Source organism: Myotis nattereri (genome assembly GCF_964212035.1).
Source record: "Myotis nattereri genome assembly, chromosome: 1".
Lineage (NCBI taxonomy): Eukaryota > Metazoa > Chordata > Mammalia > Chiroptera > Vespertilionidae > Myotis > Myotis nattereri.
The window spans coordinates 3,030,500-3,044,825 of NC_138075.1; the positions used below are offsets into that span (position 1 = coordinate 3,030,500).

At 64.2% G+C, this 14,326-nt stretch overlaps 2 protein-coding genes across 3 annotated transcripts in view; one reads left to right on the forward strand and one right to left on the reverse strand.

Moving 5' to 3' along the window:
* The first annotated feature begins 3,254 nt into the window (after positions 1 to 3,254).
* ANKRD9 (ankyrin repeat domain 9) lies at positions 3,255 to 9,523 on the forward strand. Of its 2 annotated transcripts, none has more exons than XM_081104927.1 (4): positions 3,255 to 3,423; positions 4,318 to 4,371; positions 4,930 to 6,173; positions 8,449 to 9,523. In XM_081104927.1, the coding sequence occupies exon 3, from the start codon at positions 4,980 to 4,982 to the stop codon at positions 5,907 to 5,909; it is 930 nt and encodes a 309-aa protein (XP_080961053.1). In that variant the 5' UTR covers positions 3,255 to 3,423; positions 4,318 to 4,371; positions 4,930 to 4,979; the 3' UTR covers positions 5,910 to 6,173; positions 8,449 to 9,523. The 2 variants fall into 2 exon arrangements, with proteins under 2 accessions (XP_080961053.1, XP_080961052.1); XM_081104926.1 differs by having other exon boundaries at positions 3,262 to 3,423; positions 4,930 to 5,987; positions 8,449 to 9,016.
* Positions 9,465 to 14,326, reverse strand: part of TECPR2 (tectonin beta-propeller repeat containing 2) — a 67,143-nt gene continuing 62,281 nt past the window's right edge. Inside the window, exons 18-20 of the mRNA XM_081104944.1 lie at positions 13,955 to 14,096; positions 12,884 to 13,033; positions 9,465 to 12,602 (exon numbers count right to left, since the gene is read on the reverse strand). Coding sequence (XP_080961070.1) covers positions 12,451 to 12,602; positions 12,884 to 13,033; positions 13,955 to 14,096 — 444 coding nt within the window. The 3' untranslated portion in view covers positions 9,465 to 12,450. The remainder of the gene's footprint in view (positions 12,603 to 12,883; positions 13,034 to 13,954; positions 14,097 to 14,326) is intronic.

Sequence of the window (14,326 nt, forward strand, 5' to 3'; positions counted from 1 at the left end):
TAATGAGACCTACAAGAAATCTAATGAGACCCTCGAGGTTGTGATAAAGGACCAACTTGAAATTAAGCATACACTGACTGAAATAAAGAATATTATACAGACTCCCAACAGCAGACTAGAGCAGCCATGGGCAAACTACGGCCCACGGGCCGAAAATGAATAAAACTAAAAAAAAAAAAAAAGAAGACCGTACCCTTTTATGTAATGATATTTACTTTGAATTTATATTAGTTCACACAAACACTCCATCCATGCTTTTGTTCCGGCCCTCCGGTCCAGTTTAAGAACCCATTGTGGCCCTCGAGTCAAAAAGTTTGCCCACCCCTGGACTAGAGGATCACAAGAATCAAGTCAACGATTTGAAATACGAAGAAGCAAAAAACACTCAACTGGAAAAGCAAAATGAAAAAAGAATCCAAAAATACGAAGATAGTGTAAGGAGCCTCTGGGACAGCTTTAAGCGTACCAACATCTGAATTATAGGGGTGCCAGAAGAAGAGAGAGAGCAAGATATTGAAAACCTATTTGAAGAAATAATGACAGTAAACTTCCCCCACCTGGTGAAAGAAATAGACTTACAAGTCCAGGAAGCGCAGAGAACCCCAAACAAAAGGAATCCAAAGAGGACCACACCAAGACACATCATAATTAAAATGCCAAGAGCAAAAGACAAAGAGAGAATCTTAAAAGCAGCAAGAGAAAGACAGTCAGTTACCTACAAGGGAGTACCCATACTACTGTCAGCTGACTTCTCACCAGAAACTTTGCAGGCCAGAAGGGAGTGGCAAGAAATATTCAAAGTGATGAATGCCAAGAATTTACAACCAAGATTACTTTATCCAGCAAAGCTATCATTTGGAATTGAAGGTCAGATAAAGAGCTTCACACATAAGAAAAAGCTAAAGGTATCCTTTAAGAAGAGGAAGAAGAAGAAAAAGGTAAAGATACAAATTATGAACAACAAATACACATCTATCAACAAGTGAATCTGAAAATCAAGTGAATAATCTGATGAACAGAATGAACTGGTGATTATAATAGAATCAGGGGCATAGAAAGGGAGTGGACTGGCTATTCTCTGGGGCGGGGGGGGGGGAAAGGGTGTGGGGGATGCAGGAAGAGACTGAACAAAGATCGTGCACCTATGGATGAGGACAGTGTGGGGGGGGGGTGAGGGAGGAGGGTGGGGTGGGAACTGGGTGGAGGGGAGTTATGGGGGGGAAAAAGAGGAACAAATGTAATAATCTGAACAATAAAGATTTAATTAATAAAAAACAAAACAAAACAAAACAAAACAAAACAACATAAAATCAAGGCTGCCCTGGCTAGTGGGATCAGCTGCCTCCTGCACGCACGACCGGGAATCCGACCATGCCTCCTGGTTCCTAGGGTGACGCTCAAGCACTGAGCCACTCTGCTGGGCTATTTTTTGTGTCTGAAATAATTCAGACTTCCGAACGCTTCCTGCTTCAAGTCCTCAGGAGCTCCTTGCCCTGTGATTCACCCCATCGGACCTTTGCAGCCTCCCTCCGCCTCTCCCAGACCTTTGCTCCCTCCAGCTGGGTTCCCCCCTCTCCCCCCCAGAATGCCTTTCCCCTCCCCACCTGGTCTTTCTGGCTAAGTCCACTTCCTCGGCAAGCTCCTAAGCCAGTGGTTCTCAACCTTGGCTGCACATTAGAATCACCTGGGAATCTTTTTAAAATCCTGATTTCTGGGCCCCATCCTCCGGAAATTCTGTTTCTTTGTTCTGGGGTGGGGCCACAACATCAGTAAGAAAGAAACAGAATTTCCGGAGGAGGAGGCCCAGAAATCAGGATTTTAAAAAGATTCCCAGGTGATTCTAATGTGCAGCCAAGGTTGAGAACCACTGTCCTAAGCAGTAGAGAAATGGGGTCAGATATGACTTTTAGAAAGGGGCTTCTGGGAACCCCAGCAAGGAGGGCATGGAGGCACGGAGAGAGCTGCCTGGAAGCCAGCTGTATGCCAGGCACCCACAGCTGATGCCCTTTCACCCTCATTCCACTGCTGCCATGGAGACGCCTGAGGCCTCCACTCCAGCCCTTGTCTTCTTGGGGCCGAGGCAGCAGGGCGGCTGCAGGCCTGAGCCACCAGCTCCCGAGGCTGTCTCCCAGGACCTGGGGCTCCCAGAGGCCAAAGGTCAGCCCCAGGACCACCATTCCTTCGGACCCCATCCTATGCAGAGACACCTGGGACAGGGGAGGGGAGTGGGATAGGGAACGGGAGCTGAGAGAGGGGAGGAGGTCAAGGCTGAGGCCAGGCAAAGTGGAACCCAGATCCAGGCAAGTGAATTAGTGCTCCCCGGAGTGCGGCTGCCGCCTGCGACCCAGCTCCTGTGCATCTGGCTGCCATGGGCCCCGGGAGGCATGGGAGGGCCTGCAAGGCCACACGCACTGAGGCCAGGCAGGGCTTTGGGTGAGGGCGCCTGGGTGCGTCTCCGCGTGACCTGTGCGGTGCCCCAAACCTCGGGCCCCTTTTCCTTGTGGGAAAGCTGGGGCCCAACCCAGCACACGTCTGAAGAAAAGCAGGGGAAGCGCCTGGCTTGCGTCCTGGCTGCTGCTGGTTTGGAGGCCACCCTCTGTGAGCCCCAATTTCATCGCTCCCAGCACTACCGAATGTGAACATGGCACACAGCAGGTGCTCACGAATTGCTGTCTGCACCCGATCCTCCATTCCCTGGGAGCGTCCTCGGCGCCCCCAGCCTGAACCCGAGCCTCTGACCCCGAGGGCCCTACCCCAGCCGGCAGAGGCCCTTAGGGGTCACAGCTCCCGCCTCCTGACCCCTCCGCGTACAGATGTCTTCCCAAGGTCACAGGGTCATTGCAAAGGGGACCTCGACTACGACTCATGGGGCGACCAGGAAAGTCCCGGTCGATGGACCCGGGGCGTCCACGCGTGCGCCGCCCCGCACGCAGGAGCCGCCACCCCGCACGCAGGAGCCACCACCCCGCACGCAGGAGCCACCGCCCCGCACGCAGGAGCCGCCGCCCGGGGCCTCCACTCCCCGCGGCTCCGTTTCCCGAAGCCCCGCCCCGCCCCGCGCGCCCTCAAGTTTCTCCCAACTTTTCAGCAGGTCCCGCCGGGCGCCCCGCCCCCCGCCGGTGACGTAACAATGGTGCAGCGCGACGGCCAATGGGCGGCGGCGGGGGCCGGCAGGGCGGGCCAATGGCGGCGGCGGACGGCCCCGCGGTCCTGCCCGGCCCGGGCCGCACTGCGCCGCCCGCCGCCCGCCCGCCCGCCCGCCCGCCGCCGGCGCCCGCACCGCCTCCCAGCGTTGGGACGGACCGCGGGGCCCGGAGAGCGGCTGCGGCGGGCGCGGGCGGCGGCAGCTCCCCGTCTGTCCGTCCGCCCTGGGACCTTCGCCTCCGCACTCCCCGCGCAGGCCCGCGGCCACCGCCCCCCACGGTGAGTCCCCCGCCGCTCTCCCGGCCCGCAGCCCCTGCGCCGGGCGCTCCCCCCGGGCCGCCGCCCCCCTCACGCCCCCTGGACACACGCACACGCAGGTGCCGCCTTCGCTGCGCCAGCCGCCGGCCCGCAGCACCGGCCTCGCCCCCGGCGGGGTCCCCGCGTCCCCGGGAGGGGACCGGGAGGAGCTGGCGGACGGCCCGGGACGCGCCCCTGGGCTCTCTTCAGCCCCACCCCCCACTCACCCAGCCGCGGCCGTGACTCAATGCCCGGTGACGTGGGGCGGCCCAACTTTACGTAACCCGCCCGGCGCCCCACGCTGCCCACACAGGGTCCACCTGGGGCGCAGAGGCCCAGGCGTGGGGGGTGTCTAGTCGCAGTGCCCCCCAAAGGGCGCTGGGCCTGCAGGCCGCCCCCACCGTGCCCATCTCCGTAACTTAGTTCCCGGACCTTTTTGACTTTTGATCTTGGACTTAGCCCTGGGAGAAAGCAGTGGGGACCTTGGGCCGGGGTCAAAGGCTCAGGTGGAGGCTGGGGGCGCAGAGGGCAAGGTCAGGGCTCAGGCTGGGCCCCCTCAGGGGTTGGGACACCCCATGTATGGAAGGAGCCCCAAATGGGAGGCAGGAGATCCGGGCTGGAGGTTTGGCTCTGCCATGGCTTGCTGGCTGGTCCTTGCCTCGCCTGCCCCTTGCTGGAGAATGGCTGACAGCACCTGCTTCCCCTAGTGGCTGGGAGTGCACCCCAGGCTCCAGTTGGCTTCACCCTCCAGCCCCCTCCCAGGAGCCAGGGGTGTGGACACCCTGCAGACATCATGTTTGGGTGGAAGGTAGCGTCCCGCCCCGCCCCAGACTCACCCTGCTGGGCTCGCGGCCTGCATTCCCCTCTTCCTTACAGATGAAGGCGCAGTGACAGACCCGCGTCTGCTAGGGGATCCCGTGCAGGAACCAGGTAGGTCTGAGTCCAGAGCTCTGCCCCTGCCCTGCCTGGGGGTAGACTCTAGGGGTCAGGGGTCAGAGGGCAGGTCAAGGTTAGGACAGGGATTTGTCCTACCGAAAGGACTGGGCTACAGAAAGAGTTTGGCTCCTCTTGAGATGTGGGTCACTTTCCTACCCGCCACCTGGCCTTTTCTCTGTTGGGGGTGGGTGCGCCTGGCCCAGGGGGGCAGGCACTCTCCCCGTGGGGTCCCTGGGCTGGGGGGCGGGTAAGGTTTCACTGTGGTCATGGGGGTGGGAGGAGCTGCGGGCAGAGGCAGGTCTCCTAGAGATGCCAGAGAACGAGGGGATTTCAGGTCAGGCTCAGGTCAGGCGCAGCTGGAGCAGGAGGTGGGACATAGTGGGGTCTGGAGGGAAGGGAGCTGTGAGGAGAGCCTGGAAGGGCCGGTGAGGCCGGAGGTGGGTACAGTGTCGGCCCTGTGAGGGGTGATCAGATCCCCTCGTAGGCCCCCCGGTTTCCCCCGGCGGTGGGGACAGGGGCCCAGGCACCTCACCGTGTCCCCTCTGCCTGTAGGTGGTTGGCCGCGGAGCCCATGCCCTGAGGCCGGCGTGGCCCCTGCCAGCATGCCGTGGGACGCACAGCGGCCCGGGGGAGCGGACGGCGCCAGCGCAGCGCGCCTGCGGGCGCAGAAGCAGTGCCGCAAGTCCTCCTTCGCCTTCTACCAGGCGGTGCGCGACCAGCTGCCCGTGTGGCTGCTGGAGGACATGCGCGCCAGCGAGGCCTTCCACTGGGACGAGCGCGGGCTCGCCGCCGCCTACTCGCCGTCCGAGGCGCTGCTCTACGCGCTGGTGCACGACCACCAGGCCTACGCGCACTACCTGCTGGCCACCTTCCCCCGGCGCGCGCTCGCGCCGCCCAGCGCCGGCTTCCGCTGCTGCGCCGCGCCCGGGCCGCACGTGGCGCTGGCCGTGCGCTACAACCGCGTGGGCATCCTGCGCCGCATCCTGCGCGCCGTGCGGGACTTCCCGGCCGAGGAGCGCGCGCGCCTGCTGGACCGCCGGGGCTGCGGCCGCGTCGAGGGCGGGGGCACGGCGCTGCACGTGGCCTGCGAACTGGCGCGGCCCGAGTGCCTCTTCCTGCTGCTCGGCCACGGGGCCTCGCCCGGCCTGCGCGATGGCGGGGGCCTCACGCCGCTCGAGCTGCTGCTGCGCCACCTGGGCCTGGATTCCGGGGCCGCCCCTGCCCCCGGGGCGCCCGCTGCGCTCGGGGAGGCGCGCCAGCGCCGCCTGCTGCTGCTGGACCTGCTGGTGCTGTACACGCCCGCGGCCGCCCGCCTGGCCCGCCGTGAGCTGCTGGGCGACCGGCCGCGCTGGCAGCGGCTGCTGGGCGAAGACAAGTTCCTGTGCCTGGCGGGCCTGGCGCCGCCCTCGCTCTTCGTGCGCGCCATGCAGGTGCTGGTCACCGCCATCTCGCCCTGCCGCTTCCCCGAGGCCCTGGATGAGCTGCCGCTGCCGCCCTTCCTGCAGCCGCTGGACCTCACGGGCAAGGGCTAGCCCCGGGCGCCCTGGGACTGGACGTGGGAGAGCACTATTTTCGGAGGTTGTACTGGCACTTTACATACACTGACCGCTGTACGTTAGACTCTGCCTCGTCTGTCCCATCGTGGGGCCGGGAGGGTGGCAGCTGGGCTCCACGCCGCAGGTTTTCTGAGTCGGGCTGGGCTCAGTGCATGACCTCCCTGCGCAGAGCGGGGTTGAGGGATCACGTGGCTCCCAAGAGCAGGCCTTGACCTCAGCTCACTGCCCAGCCTGAGGAAGGTGAGAGCCAACCTTCCTCCCTCATCTCTCGATTCTAGAACCTCCTGGAAGGTTATCCCTCTGGGAGTGACCGCTAAGCTGAGCCGGGCTGTGGACTGACAGCAGGGGGCTGGGTCTGGAGGGCGAGGCGGCCAGGAAGGCTGCTACAGGGGGAGGTGTGACCCAAGCTGGTCCTCCCTATCCCACACTGGCACCTGCCCCCTCCCACACTGGGTGTCACTGTGACTTCCCCACCAAACCTGGTCTCCCCAGGCCTGGCCTCGTGCTGTCACCCCTTTTTTTCTCCCTGAGGATGAGCAGGCACCCAGCCTGGGCTCCTGGCCCAGCTCCACCCCCTCAGGTGGGTTGGCTGTGCCTTGACCCGCCCTCAGTCCCCCAAGGTGGGCCTCCCAGGGGGTGTTAGGTGGTGCCCAGGGTGGTGTGGCTGCATCGCCCAGTGGCAGCCTGCAATGTGGTGCCTCCCCTCTCACCCACGGGCGTCAGTCCCCAGTGAGGCTTGTGGAGGCCATGCCCAGCCAGTAGAGCTGGTTTCCGCAGGCAGGTTCTCAAGGTGCAGACTGGCCAGCAGATCTGTCACAGCCTTTCAGGGAAAGGGGCCCTGGCGGAAAAGCGGGGTCCATGCCCAGGCGCCTTGGACCAGGAGCACAGCCAGGCTGCAGGGCTCAGGAATTCTGGGCCGTGAAATTCAACCCGGGGGTGGCAGCCACGGTGTTCTGCCAGGAGCTGAGGGCTAAAGGTGTGCATGACGTGGTCACCAGCCTGGCGGGGCACCCACTGCCCACCCTGCCCCAGCCTCCCTGAGGGGGGCATGCCTGGGGGCCAAAGAGGCTTTGGTGGCCATAGGACGGGATACAGAAGGGGCCTGGGTGCAGGAAAGTCTTGCTTGTGGGACCTGGTTCTGGCCTGCACCTACCACTCACTCTCAGGGTGACCTGGGACACACCCCTGTATCCCGAACTTCTGTGCCCCATGTTTTCAAAGTGTTTTGGACCATCTCCAAGCTCTGCGTGCCCTGAAAAGGATGTGACCCCAGTTCTAGGATGTGTGGGGTGGGGGTGCACAGGCCTGGTGGGAAGGAGGGGGTAAGGGTGTGCAGCCAGTGGCTGATCCTGGGCTCCGGTGGGAGTGAGGGCCCCTCCCCCCCATGTGTCCTGGGCAGGTTGGGTAGCTTCTCTGAACCTTGACACGGGGCAGGGGGCGGGGGGTGTTGGATACTCACCTCTCCCAACTCAAAACGCCCTCAGGAGCCCCTGGTTCCTCTACACGGCCCCAGTCCTGCCGCTGTCAGGGAGGGGACATTTCCTGAGGGGAGACGGGACGGGGAGCCGAGTGTCTAGAACAGGTCACGGTGGCTCTGGAGGTGAAGGGGGAAGGGGCTTGGAGCCCTGATGCTGGGCACCTGGCGGGGGACCTGGGCCTGCAGACTTCCTCTTAGTTTCCCCAGCGCCAGCTCTGGCCTCCGAGGGGCTGGTCCAGGGCCCGGGCTGAGGTCCCCCCTCACTCCCCCTCTTCGGGGACAACCTCCTTTGTGCCCCCTGGGCTGGGACTGGGGTGAGGCAGGGGCAGGGGGAGCTGTCCCATCTCAGGGCTCCCTGAGGCCCTGCAAGGGGGATGCCTCTCATTGTCAGGCAAGCGGAGGTGGCACCTGGGCTGGTCCTGGAGTTTGGGGCAGGATCCCAGCAGGAGGATGTGGGTGGCACAGAGTGGAGAAGGCCAGGGCCCAAGTGGAGTGGTTTGGTTTGGGGTGAGCAGGGGATTGCACCCTCATTTCTTGGGTGACATTGGGGTTCCATCTCAGCACCCCTTGGAGGAGTGGACAAGGGGGGGGCAGCCCGGGCATCAGCCCAATGTCCTCGCTGAAGGGAGAGGGAGCCCAGGCCAGCTCACAGACCTGTGACAGCCCAGCGGGCAGGGCCTGGTTCTGGGCACAGCCTCCACAAGCATCACTGGGGACTGACGCCTGTGGGTGACAGGGGAGGTGCAGGGCAGATAAGGGTATCTGGTGGCCGCTGCTGGCCAGGAGGGGGGGAGGGTTGGAGGGGAGGGAGGGCAGGCCCAGCTTGGGCTTATCAGCTGGCTGAGCCCTCCAGCCCCCGGGAGGCAGCAAGCGCGGGGCCCTGCCCGTCACGTCACCATGACCTGTCACCATGACCGCCTGGTGATGAGCGTGGAGTCTGGGGACAAGGCGGCCAGGCCCAGCCAGGGCCCCGGGGTGGACAGCAGCTCCACTCTCGGCCCCTGGCCGCGGGCTCATTGGCTTCTCTGCCCACAACAGGCCCCTCTTCTCTGCAGTGAAGTGCTGGTTCGTTTGCCGAGTTCGTCCATTCCTCCAGCCTTTCACAAGAAAATCTGACTGTGGCCAACTCGGTCCCCCAGGCCCATCCAGGGGCCTAGTGAACCCAGCCAGGAGGCCGGAATCTGTACCCTGGACACCTGTTGGTATCATGATCTGCCCAGAGCCTGAAGGGACAGCACAGGACACTGCGTGCTGTCGGGTGGCCTGGGGGGATGCCAGGAGGGCAGGCTGCAAGGCCCTGGTGACGTGACCCTGTGCAGACCTCGCTGTGCCTCTGCAGCCTCGCTCACCCGAGGTTACTCTTTCCCCCATTTCCATCCCGCCCCCCCCCTTCTTCAACTTTCAAATACTGTATTGAGAGCAGTTTCCAGTCACCCCACATCCTGCTCAGAACAAGGCGTGTCCTGGACGTCGGGATGGAGGCTGTGTAGCCTCTGGACCCGATTCACAAGCAGTGACCGGACGGAGCCCGCCCCGCAGGGATTGGTTTTGGCTACATGTTAAATGGAGGCACAATCGATGGGTAATAAATGCAGACTTGGAGTGTATAGTCTGAGGGAGGACAATGTCTACACACCTGTATCCACCCCCCAGTCAGGACAGGGGAAGACAGATTTCTACCTTGGCCGAGTTGAAGGAATTTAGCTTACAGAATCACGCTCACGGCGGACCCCGTACTCTGCAGAGAAGCTGGGGCAGGGTGGGCGGGGCCCGCCTGGAGACACCCACTGCCCAGCCCAGCCCCCAATCAAGAGGCCAACCCACCCCCACGCCCCAGACACACTGCTAGCCTTCGGTGTCGTTCCTTCCTGTGTTTTCCATTGGTGTATATACGGGTATTTTTCCTATGCATGTTGTTACATACATGACACCATGTCACACTATTTTTAAACGCACGCAGCATAAGCTTCTATATCGTACACCCTGGGAACGTGAGTTGGACGAAGTCTTTGGTGGTTATTTCTGAGAGCACAGAGAGAATGCTAGCGAGGACTGCGCTTTAAAATGCAAGTTTTATTACTTTTGGAATAAAAATCTACACGGCTCGGAATTCAACACCTGCCCACAGGTTTGTGCGCAGCAGCCTGCGTGGTGGGCTCGCTCCTCAAGGGCCTCGGGCGCCCTGGAGCGGAGGTTCTCCACCCGCCAGTGAGCGCGCAGCCGCCCCACGAGTGGCCTCCTAGGGCACAGCAGCCGCCCCCAGGAGCCAGGCTGCCCAGTGGACGGGCTGCCGCGCCCGCCTTTCCGAGAGCCTGTGCCGTGGGCTCCAGTCCGACGCGGGCTGTGCTGCACGTCAGGCCGTTGGCCGGCCCAGGACTCGGACTGAGGGCAGTGTCCGGGGTGGAGTCCTGGGCGCGAAGGTTTCGAGGCCGCTGCTGGGCTGCCAGGGGCTCCCCCACCCTCGGCCCCTGCCCCGCCTTTGTCCATCGGGTCTGAGGCGTCCCTCCTCCCGGTGGAGCCAGTGCGAGGGTGTGTGCGCAACACCGCGCCCCGGGTGCCATTTCCCGTCAGTGCACGTGGCTTTAATCTGCACCATTTCCCCTGAAGAAATCAAATCCATTTCCTCTGCGCTTCCCCCGCAGAGGTCAGAGAGCCCTGGCCGCCCAGAAACCGGACACCATTTAATCCACCTCAGGTTTATTTTGTGCCAACAGCTGAGCAGTGGTCCACGGGCTGTGAAGTCTCTCGGCCCCCTCAGCCCGATGCCACCTGCATGGTGCAACCTCTGGGGGCCTGGCTGGGCTGCGGGGTGTCCCTGCCCCCCGCCCCATCCTCACTCCTCTTCCCAGGACAGTGAGAGTGCTGAGTGGGCGGCCGGGGCGCCAGAGCTGGGCTCCATGGCAGCAGAGCGAGTTCCGTGACAGTCTCACCTGACGGCCCGCGGAGGGCGGAGGGCGGAGGGCGGAGGCCGGCAGGGGCGTTCGAGGAGAACAGGCGTTATTTGGGAGCGCCTCCTGCCCCTCCCACGTAGAAACCACGCGGGGGTCCTGACAGGCTGATGGAGGCGTGAGGCCCTGTGGGAAGCCGAGGCCGCAGGGCCCCTCCCCCGCCGGGAATCCGCGGCCCTCCTGCTTCCAGCCCTCCGTCCTCCGTGTCTGCTGACGGATGTGACCTGTCAGCCTCCGGCCCAGGTGCCCTGCCGGCCGGCACGTGGTCTTTCTCCGTGTGCTGGTCCCAAAGGGCACTGCTCACCCTTGTTTCCTGGACGGAGGTTTAGCCCGGGCCTCAGTGCCTCCGTGAGCAGGCGGCCTGCACTCCGCCTCCCGGGACCGGGGCACAAGCCCCTGTGGGGTGACCCCTCCCGCAGGCCCGCCACCCTCGGCAGGCCGGTGTGCATGTCACGTGGGTCGGGGCAGGCGATCACATCCGCTGCACTCTGCGGGCAGTGGGGTGGGTGGGCAGGGACCCCAGCCCCAGCGGGAACATGACCTCCACGAGTGCCCAGGGGACACCTGGTCACGGCTCAGACACAGGCTTGACCCGGCGTGGAAAATGTCCAGTTCGTTGCACTGTCTCAAGCACAACCGAAAGTCAGAACCAGGGAGAAACCGTGCCCAGCACTGCAGCTCTGTGGTCAGCGCATCGAGGAGACGGGGTGACGCGTGGAAGCCCGCGGGCCTGGAGGAGCCTGCCGTCCGTGGAGCGGTGAGGCCCGAACTCGCTGCAGCCCCCGGGCGGCCTCTGCTGTCACCAAACCCTAAGGAAGGACCTACGACAACGAGGTGTGCAGCAGCATCGCCCCAGCTGCCGGTCCGCACTGGGCCCTGCAGGACCCTCTCCACCGCTGCCTGGTGCCCTCGGAGGACGTATCTCCCTGCTCGCCACCCAGGTCCTGGGGGCTTGACATGCTTGCGTTAGTAGGAAACAGGCCTCGAGTGCCTGGGCCCCGGGCAAAAGGCAGCTAAAACCAGCAGCGGCCAGAATGGGCAGCTGTGTCCAGGGGAGGGGGCTCAGGGTGGATGCAGGCTGGGCTCCAAGTCCTACAGCTCAGGTGCCAGCGAGGTGACTGGGCACTGCAGGCTGACCCATGAACTGACGTCTGACGGGGCCACAGCAGCCGACCACAGCGAGCACTAACCTAGGGATCAGCCCAAGTGCCGTGACAGTGCAGCTGCACTGGGAGCCGGCGGCCCAAGGGCTCCCCACACAAGGACGCACAGGCGACGCCCACTGCCGGACGCGGCAGCTGAGGCTGCGGGCTCGGGACAAACCACGGAAGGAGCGAGGCCTTCCGTGGGCTTCAGGGACTAGGTTTCTCTCCTAAATCTGACATTTCATTCCTAACGAGGTATCGTATGCAGGTTTGTACAACAAACAAAAAGGCGACAACTGAAGATTGCTCCTGAGGGTGCCCTAGTCTTGTGCCCTGCAGCACGAGCTGCACAGACTCCTGCTAGCGAGAGGGCGCTGCGCCCGCCCCCCCAACCCCTCCCACCTTCCTGCATCGACCTGCCTGGGTGCGTGCACGGCCAGGTCATCGCCTGCTGGCCTGTAGTGCTGTGGCTGGAGTGTCTCCAGGCAGTGAGCGCATTTTGGCCTGGGCGGCTGCGGCGTGGCCTCCATCCTGGCACGGCCAGCGCCTACCCCTCCAAAGCGGCCTTGGGTTCACATCTGGGCGCCTGGTGTGGAATGTGTGCGGGAACCTGTGTCCCTGGGAGGAGGTGCACCACGTGGGAGCGTGTCCAGTGGTGGGAGCACTGACCTTCGGCCTCGACGTGGCTGCTGTGGCAGCCCACAGGGTGTGGTCAGCGACGAGACCCTGACCACAGCCACTGCCCCACGCGGACGACCGCGCAGGCTCCAGTTACTCGGCTGAGGCTGTAGTTCTGGAACGAGAAGGAAACAAACATGGTGAAAGCAAGTGTGGGGCGTTCAACGTGCCCACATGTCCAGACGCGTGGATGTGGCGTGTCTGAGAGCGCGGCTCAGAACCGATGGGGCACGGCACATCCGGCCGCCCTGAGCGCCGCCCGAGCTCCTTCAGATGACCTCCCACTCGTCCTCCAGGTCCTCAGGGTGCGAGGTGGCGGCCGGGCTGCTCTGGGCACCGTGTGCGTGGCTGAAGGTCCGTGTGAGCCGCTGGAGGAGGTAGCCGGGCGGGCCCACCGCCCACAGCTCATCTGACGCGGTCACTGCAGGGACAAGAGCGGCCACAGTGAGCACCCAGAGCTCCACGTCCTGACGGGGCCCTTCTGGGTGTGGGGCCAGACGCCCCCCACCTGTGCCTCTGTTTCCTCAGGTTGCCCTGTCCCCTCCTGGAGGCCCTGGCAGAGCTGGGTGCAGCTCCCCTCCCTCAGGGTCACCCAGGGGCTGGCTTTGGGGAGAGGGAGTCCGCGGGAGCCGCCTGGACAGCCGCTGACACGGTCCAGAGCCTAGATTCGGAGAGGCCCGCGCAGCCCACACCCGGACCTGCCTGTGAGACACGTGGCGTGCCCGGGCACTTTCTTCCAGTAGTCCCCCGCGGGGTGCTTGTCGGTGACGCCGTAGCGCCGGGCGAGGTCCCCGTTGGGGCAGCGGGCCCACACGGTCCTGGTGCTGAGCGCCAGCTGGCAGGCCTGCAGCCCTGCAGGCAAAAAGGGCGTCCGTCTGTCCTCAGACCCCGGCTGTGGGCGGATGCACCAACCCTCCCAAGAGCCTGCTCTCTCCCGCCACTGCACCCGTCCCGCCACGTGCCCGTCCCATGTGCCCGTCCCGCCACTGCGCCCGTCCCACCATGTGCCCGTCCCGCCGCTGCACCCGTCCCGCCATGTGCCCGTCCCATGTGCCCGTCCCATGTGCCCGTCCCGCCACTGCACCCGTCCCGCCACGTGCCCGTCCCATGTGCCCGTCCCGCCGCTGCACCCGTCCCGCCACGTGCCCGTCCCATGTGCCCGTCCCGCCGCTGCGCCCATCCCGCCACGTGCCCGTCCCGCCGCTGCACCCGTCCCGCCACGTGCCCGTCCCATGTGCCCGTCCCGCCGCTGCGCCCGTCCCGCCATGTGCCCGTCCCATGTGCCCGTCCCATGTGCCCGTCCCGCCACTGCGCCCGTCCCGCCATGTGCCCGTCCCGCCATGTGCCCGTCCCGCCATGTGCCCGTCCCGCCACTGCGCCCGTCCCATGTGCCCGTCCCGCCACTGCGCCCATCCCGCCATGTGCCCGTCCCGCCGCTGCACCCATCCCGCCATGTGCCTGTCCCCACGTGACAGCTGAGGGAGAGGGGGCCCATCGGCAGAGCCACCGAGAGCCCGAGACGGAAGGACAGAGTGTCCGGCGGTGCCACTGAGCCCCGCTGGCCTGTGCACGGCGCCGGGGGCCAGGCTGCAGTGGCACCTCGGGGTGGCTGAGGGGCAAGAAGCAGCCAGGCGACGGAGAGCCAGGGTGCGGGCTGGGCCCTCACGCCAGCAGTCCTCAGGCACGAGGAGCCGGGTGTGAAACCTTGGCTGCCAGGCTAGGCTGATGGCCAGGGCCTGCCTGGGGGGACAGCGCCACGCCACCCACGCCCACCTGGCACGTGATCCCAGTTGGTCCCCACGGGCATCTCCTCGGTGATCCCGACGCGGACGTGCACGTTGCACCGGCTGTCGAGCGCCCACAGCATCTGGTCGTTGGGGCTGCAGTGGACGCTGACCAAGGTGACCCCGGCAGGCTGCGCGTGGGAGGGAAGGAGTGGGAGGGGGTCGTTATTTTTGGACAGAGCAAGGCGAGGTCAGTGACGCAGCAACAGGAGATTCTAGAAACTTTCGCTGATTCCTGCTTGCTAGCCTGCCAGCCACTCAGCCACACGTCACCACCCACACATCCACTCATGCCTCCACCACCCACCCAACAGGTGTACTTGAGCATCTACCACATGCCAGGCACTGTGCCAGGAGCTGG